At 61.0% G+C, this 7638-nt stretch overlaps 1 protein-coding gene across 1 annotated transcript; it reads left to right on the top strand.

Annotated features, from left to right (window-relative positions):
• The first annotated feature begins 1825 nt into the window (after nucleotides 1-1825).
• Nucleotides 1826-4647, top strand: GJD3 (gap junction protein delta 3). The gene is made up of 2 exons (XM_037033534.1): nucleotides 1826-1973; nucleotides 2671-4647. The coding sequence occupies exon 2, from the start codon at nucleotides 2675-2677 to the stop codon at nucleotides 3557-3559; it is 885 nt and encodes a 294-aa protein (XP_036889429.1). The 5' UTR covers nucleotides 1826-1973; nucleotides 2671-2674; the 3' UTR covers nucleotides 3560-4647.
• The last annotated feature ends 2991 nt before the right edge of the window (nucleotides 4648-7638 follow it).

Raw genomic sequence — 7638 nt, 5'->3', positions numbered from 1 at the left:
CCAGCCCTGCTTAGCATCAGCGACACCTCTTCCCGGGCTGGACGGCGCTATCGGGGAAGGAGGATGGGCCCCCGAGATTGCAGCGTCTCCTGTGTCTGGCCCTGTGGCATCAGGGGCCAGGGACACTGCAGGGTGACCACGGGCTCTCCGCCTCCTGCCCCACCCTAGCCCACCACCTCTGCCTCCTTCCTCTCCCTGCAGACAGATATGATGGGGTTTTTCCAGACGGAGCCAGTGGCCTGAACCCAGCAGGGAACATGGGGACAGGGCAGGGACCACTCCTGGACAGTCAGGAGAGATGAGGTGTGGCCCTGAGCCCCCGTGGCTGTGGACAGAGGTCAGGGGTTGGAAAGCAGCTTTGCCAAACACAGGAGGAGATCAGGGCTGGGGAGGTCTGCAGTGCCCCCACCCCCTTCCTGTTTTGGGGACATGGGGCCCCCACATGTGGTTTCCACTGGACTTCGTCCAGGTCTGTGTCTCCCCACCCAGGCCCACTCCCAAGGGAATCCCGCACAAGGGTGAAGAGAGGGGACCGGGGGTTTTTCCAGGCTGGGCTGGGCCCCCGAGCCCGTGTGGATGAGGGCACCTCTCCCACCCCTTCCTGAAACCAGGCCCGGGCCCCCGTCAACATGGAAAACTACACAGGCCCCCATGGCAGAAGCAAAGAGGAAACGTCACTCAGCAAGTGAGTCCTGGCACCTTTCCCACGCAGGAAGGGGTGGGCATGGCCCACCTCCGGTATCCATGCCCATCGGCCCGGCCAACACCCCGGGACTGCCAGGCCCTGGGACACCCCCTGGCAAGGCCAGCCAGGCTGGGCAGAGGACAGTTCCATGACAGGCTTGAGTATGAACCTTAGGGTCAGGTGTGCGGCTGGGACCTGCTCTTTATGGGCTGTGGGCAAGTGAGCCTTCAGGCGGTCAAGTCTTCTCACGGGTGTGACGCACTCCACACAGGGCCTGGCCCAGAGCCGGCGCATCCGTGAGGGAGGGGAACGGTGTGCGGGTTGAGCCAACTCCTAGAAAGGCAGAGTGTCCCCTCCCTGGCTGCTCAGGTCACCATGGGTCATTCCAAGGGACAGCTTCTCCTGCCACCCAGAACCATAGGAGGTGATCCAATTCAGAGCCTGGCGGGAGAAATAAGCCTTTCTCTCTATTTCCCACACTATAAATAACATGCTCTTTATAGTAAGCCTGGTAATTACGGAAAGCAGGGAGGAAGTACAAGATTTTATTTAACTACCAAAGCCAGCCACTCTTGATACCTAAGTGTTTTTTCTACGTGGAGTTTTCTGGACACGTGTTTTCTGTTGTTCTCTGTAACATGGTTGGAATCTTCTCATTAAGACGGAGGACTGAAAAGGAAATGGGGGGTTGGCTGGCCCAGAGACCTCAAGTGACAAGCCAGGAGACTGTCCTGGAAGAGCCCAGTGACTTGTCCAAGGTCAGCAGCAGAGCTGGAAGCAGAGCTACGGGGTGTTTGCTGCCTCTTAGGACACCAGTGCCCCCAACACCAGCACCCAGCCCCCTCCAGCCCTGCGGAGCGCCGTCCAAGGGGACATAGTCCGTGGACCGAGGAGGATCTAGGCCTTCCAGTCTCGGGGAGTCCATTGGGGGCACTGGCTTCCATGGGGTTCCCTCAATAAGGGGTGCAGCTCTGGTTAACCCCTCCCCCATTTCCAGATGGGGGCACAGCTGGGAGAGGGTGGGGGTGGGTGAGGGAGGAAAAGGGGGGGCTGGCAGAGCCCAGAAAGGGGCGTGGCCCTGAGTCTGTTCCCAAGGGTAGGCCGAGCCAACAGGGCCACCCTGTCCCTTTAAGAGAGGGGGGAGAGCTAGCCCCTCTCGGCCATCCTGTCCTGTCACCCATCCCGGCCAAATCTGAAAGGGAAAATGAAAGAGGGACCAGGAGGAGCAGGTCCCAGCCACCTCCCAAGATCCCTCACTCCAGTCTAACCCCTCAGCTCCGGCCACTAGGTGAGTGGGGCCGACCGCGGGTGTGGGGGCCCCAGGAGCCCGTGGGGCCCATGTGAGTGTGAGGGGGAGGCTCTCGGGGGACATGGGAGACTGGGAGTCGTGGGGCGCCGGGGAGGAGATGGGAGAGGCCTGGGCCGCACTCCTGCCTTGCTGGGGTCGGATGGCAGGGGACAGCCAGGACAAAGGGTCCCGACAGAGTACAGAAGGGGGCTACTTCTGTGTCGCCCCACAACTCAGAGAGAAATTCACTGCAGTAAAAAGGGCAGAGAAAGAAAAGAGGTGTCGTCCCGCCGCGCTGCCCCGCTCAAAACCGCACATAGGGTACAACCAGCTTCTGCTCCTACCAAGGCCGTCAGGGGCAGCCGGCTGACCTCCAAGCTCCCCTCCGAGGAAACCAGGCTCTGGAGGAGCACAGGGTCCATCAAAGCCGCCCACGGGGGTCAGGCTAAAGCACCAGGGTGCGGCTCCTCCCCGGCACCCATCGGGCCCCGGGAGACGGACGCCCACAGTGGAACAGCACCGAACCCCTCCTGCCTCCGCCTCTGCCCCCCTTGCTAACTCCTTTCTTCCCACAAATGACCTGCCACCCTGACCCCCGACTCACCCTGAAGGCAGAGGAGGGCTAACGGACCCACCCCGGTGGGCGTGGACAGGTGGGGCGCGACTGCGGCCTCTGACCCTCACCCTTCGTCCCCAGCGCCATGGGGGAGTGGGCATTCCTCGGCTCGCTGCTGGACGCGGTGCAGCTGCAGTCGCCGCTGGTGGGCCGCCTGTGGCTGGTGGTCATGCTGATCTTCCGCATCCTGGTGCTGGCCACCGTGGGCGGCGCGGTGTTCGAGGACGAGCAGGAGGAGTTCGTGTGCAACACGCTGCAGCCGGGCTGCCGCCAGACCTGCTACGACCGCGCCTTCCCGGTCTCCCACTACCGCTTCTGGCTCTTCCACATCCTGCTGCTCTCGGCGCCGCCGGTGCTCTTCGTCATCTACTCCATGCACCAGGCCAGCAAGGAGCCGGGGGGCGCGGCCGCGGAGAAGGCGGCGCCGTGCGCCCGGGGGCTCCCGGAGGGCCCGTGCCCGCCCTGCGCCCTGCGCGCCCGGCGCGCGCGCCGCTGCTACCTGCTCAGCGTGGCGCTGCGCCTGCTGGCCGAGCTGGCCTTCCTGGCCGGCCAGACGCTGCTCTACGGCTTCCGCGTGGCCCCGCACTTCGCGTGCAGCGGCCCGCCCTGCCCGCACACTGTGGACTGCTTCGTGAGCCGGCCCACCGAGAAGACCGTCTTCGTGGTCTTCTACTTCGCCGTGGGGCTGCTCTCGGCGCTGCTCAGCGTGGCCGAGCTGAGCCACCTGCTCTGGAAGGGCCGCCCGCGCCCGGCGGCCGAGCGCGACAACCGCTGCAACAGGGCGCACGAGGAGGCCCAGAAGCTGCTCCCGCCGCCGCCGCCGCCGCCAGCCCTGCCCTCCAGGCGGCCCGGGCCCGACCCCTACGCCCCGCCCGCCTATGCGCACCGGCCACCGGCCGGCGACAGCGAGGGTGGCAGCGGCCGCAGCAAGGTGTCACTGGCCACGGTCCGCCAGGACCTGACCATCTAGCGCTGCCTCGGGCGGAGGGTGAGGTCCGAGCCCCAAGCCCCCACCGCAGCCCGCGTCGCAGAAGTAGGCCAGCAGTGGCTTCTGCTGGATGGGCTCCCGGGACGCTGCCTGAGCCGAAGGCTCGCTCGGGGAGGCCCTCGGGCAGCCCTCGATCACTCTTCCCTAGCGCGCCCATCGTCGTTGGGGCACAGAAAGAACCAAGGCCGGTAGGGATGCCGTGTCCAGGTGGGAAGGAAGGAGGCGGGGGTACAGGGCCGGAGGCTGAGAGAAAGTGGTGTCGCGAGAGCAGAGGGAAAGTGCGGGTTCAGGTGGAGGCCTGGTTGTCTCACGGAGGACAGAAACGACCGTGACACCAGCACCCCGACACGCACTGCGTGGGCAGGCGTGGGCCCTGTGTGAGCTCCGTGCGGGCGGCCCCCTCCCTTCCTGCAGGGCCATCCCAGGAAGGTCTCTGCGCAGGAGGGAACCCGCACAGGAAGGGGAGCAGGGCAGGTGCCCTTCGCCCTGGTCTGTCCGTAGGGCTTGTGAGCACCGCCCACACTTCGGAGGTGGCCAGGGCAAGGCCCTCCCTCCTCACAGAGGTAGAATGGGGTTGGGCGGCGGGTCAGAGGGCAAGACCTTTCCATTCGAGCCCCACCTCCGCACCTGCTGCTGCTTTCCCCACCCCATACTCCCCCAAAACACGCTCCTGGCCCTGCATTCGCCCCAACCCTCTTCCCTCCTGGGGGAAGACGAAATGTGTCAGCCTCCTGTCCCCTCTCTGCCCCCAGGGGTCTTCCCCCTTTACCGCCCCAGCAGAGCCGCTCTCCGTAGGATTGGCCAGGACTGAGGACCAGGGCCACCACCTGACCTCGGCCTGGGCTCCCTCAGACCCTGCTGAGCCGGCCACCTTGACCCCTTCTCCCCAACTTTCTCCTACACCCCTGGCCCTCCCTTCTCTGTCCTCCTTCATGCCTCCTCTTCCTCAGCAACCTGGCCTGGACTTCTGCTTGCACAAGCAGCCAGAGGGAGCCTTCCAAATAGCCCCCGACTCCTGTCCTGTGGGTTTCCCAGTTGTCAGAGTCAGTCAAGCACCTGCACAAAGCTTCTGAAGCGGCCCCCACCCCCACCCCCGCCGCCACCACACACACACAGGCCCTGCTTCTCAGACCTCCAGCCCCAGCCCCGCTGCCTGGCTTCCCAGGGTTGCCATGCTCCAAGCCCTCCCGGAGTTTCTCTTCCTAGCAAGCGCCGTGACCAATTTTGCTTCCAGTGCTGAGACACGCTGTGCCTCCGCCCAAAGCAGTCCCCTCTCTGTAGCCACCCTCCCCCAACCCCAGCCAGCAAGTGCCTACCTGCCTGTGGGTCTCACTGGAGAAGGAAACAGAAGCCTTCCTGGAGAGCTTCCCCGCCCCAAGTCAGAGCAGGCTCCTGCCCGCACCTGCGACTCCCCAGGCGGAGACATGGTCTCCTCGCTGGCCCACGGGAGGCCCTTAGCAAATTTGTATTGGATGAGGAACTGAAGGTGTCCCTGAGGCCCTCGAGTGCTTACTCACACTCACGGCACAGATCACTATCTCTCTGATAACAGTTCTGAGTCTGCGCCCCTGGCCCCTCCACCCAGACTCAGACCTGAATGCCTGCTGTTTTCCAGATGTACCCATTGAACAGATGTTCACTGAGCACTTGCTACATGCTGGATGATGCTCGACATCAGCTGTTCTGTATAACTAGGACAGGAGCCACAGGTGTGATTTCAAGCTTTCATTAGCCATGTTAAAACGTAGAAGGAAACAGGTGAAATTAACTTAGCAATAAATTTTCTGTAAGCCAATACATCCAAAAAGTCCGGCACCTCATCAATATAAAAAGTATCAAGGAGATGTTTTAGATTCTTTGCGCTGTCTTTGCGGGGACCCCGTGTGGATTTCGCACTTGGAGCGTGGCTCAGGCTGGACTGGTCGTATGTCAAGACGCAGTTGCCTCGTGTGGGGGGTGCTGCCGTGTGGAACACAGCAGACCCAGATGCTGGTCTACGGTGGTGGACGAAACCTGCCTTCGTGGAGCTTACATTCTGGTGGGGAAGCCAGATGATAAATATAGAATATACCACCAGGCAAAGGTATGGGGAGAGAGGGTGACATCCTTGGTCAGCAACATGCAACAGAATGTAGCAAGGGGGTAGCCAGGAAGCGGTCTCCAGGAAGAGCATTCCAGTTGGAGGGAGTGGCAAGTGCAAAGGCCCTGGGGTTCAGGAATAGGCTGGGGGTGTTTGAAGCCAGCAAGGACGCCAGCGTGGCTGGCGTGGAGTGGAGTGAGGCACAGGAAAGGTAGGGGTAACTAGCATCCCAAATGCAAACACAATTTTTTTTAAAGATTTTATTTATTTAAGCCCTGGCTGGTGTAGCTCAGTGGATTGAGCGCAGGCCTGCGAACCAGAGGATGGCAGTTCGATTCCCAGTCAGGGCACATGCCTGGGTTGTAGTCCAGTTCCCTGCAGGCCAACTCCCAGCAGGGGATGCACAAAAGGCAACCATACATTGATGTTTCTCTCCCTCTCTCCTTCCCCTCTAAAGATAAATAAATAAATAAAATATTTAAAAAACATTAAAAAAAGATTTTATTTATTTATTCTTTTAGAGAGGGGAAGGGAGAGAGAAAGAGAGGGAGAGAAACATTAAATGTGTGGCTGCCTCTTGCACACCCCTTACTGGGGGCCTGGCCTGCAACCCAGGCATGTGCCCTGACTGGGAATTGAACCAGCGACCCTTTGGTTCGCAGGCAGACGCTCAAGAACCTCAACTTTCTTAGTTCTCCTCTCAGTGGCTAGTGCCTCCACCCACCCATGCCCCCTGCATCCGCTGTTGCCACGGCCCATCCTCTGCCCGCCTTTCCCATCCCATCGATCATTCGGCCCACCCGTTGGCCATCTAGGCACTTCCTCCCTTGACCGCCCTTCTGCCCCCCTTCAGAGGCTGCCCTGGGTCAGCCTTGTTGCCAGTGGCCCAGAGTATTCCCACTGCCTCAGCTCCTGCCCCCTGCAAGGCCAGTCCCAACACCTCCCTTCACTCCCATCCTTCACGCCCATCACCTCAGGATCAAGTCCAGCTCCTCACCTGGCCCTCATCGGACCTTTCCCAACCTGTACAGCCTCACCTCCTCCACCATTCCAACCAAAAACTGACAATGGTTAGAATACAGAGCTGGAGACAGTTTTTGATCACGTGAAGCTATTGATCACGTCTGCATCTCACCTAGCTAAGTCTTCCCCTTAGAGCTTCAGCTGGGAGGGGGCACCTCTTTCAGGAAGCCTTCCTAGCCTTCCCCCAGGTCTGGGTGTATTCCGCTTCCTTGAGATCCTGTGTGCCCAAGCAAGAGCCCATCACTGTCCTCCCCCAGCGGTATCCCAGTCACCACCCGTGGGTCAGTCTCCCCATGGAGGACGGGGCCTGGCGCCGTGCGAAGCCCACGTCAGCCCTGGATGATTAGATGGCACCCCAGTGCGTCTCCCCGGGGGACACTTGACAAAGCCTGCAGATACGTCTGGTAGTCACATCTGGTGGGAGGTGCAACTGTCTTCTAGTGGGCGAAGGCCAGGGATGATGCCAAAGGCCCTATAAAGCACAGGAAGGATTCCTGGGCACAAAATGTGCTGCAGTTCAAAGGCCCTGAAGTTCAGGGTTTCTTCTCTTCTTCTCTACAGCCGTGAGCTGTGAGCCCTGGTGGGCAATCTCAAGCCCTGGAGGGTCCCAACAGCCAAGGTACTGGCCCAAGGCGGGGGCACTTCGTGAATGTACAGACCGCTACCCACCTGAGGGGGGCGTGCTGACATCCGGCGGGCAGGGACTAAGGCTGGCGCGGGGTTCTCCCACACTAAAGAATGGTCCTTCGCGACTTCAGAATGTCCCGCTGCACCTTTTCGCGGTGAAAGCCTGCCTCACATGTAAACCATTAAGGGTTTCATGGGGGGATCTTTTGGTTTGCATGGTTTTGTTAGACACCGTTAGTTTTTATTTCAACATCCAACCATACTCTTCAGCCTCCTCGCGCTTCAGGCCCACAACGGCTTCTGACCTTCTGACTTCCCTAAATCCAGATGC

Source organism: Sturnira hondurensis, unplaced genomic scaffold (assembly GCF_014824575.4).
Source record: "Sturnira hondurensis isolate 20B ecotype Veracruz unplaced genomic scaffold, ASM1482457v3 Scaffold0021632, whole genome shotgun sequence".
NCBI classification, from domain to species: domain Eukaryota; kingdom Metazoa; phylum Chordata; class Mammalia; order Chiroptera; family Phyllostomidae; genus Sturnira; species Sturnira hondurensis.
This window is presented reverse-complemented; position numbering and strand designations above follow the sequence as displayed.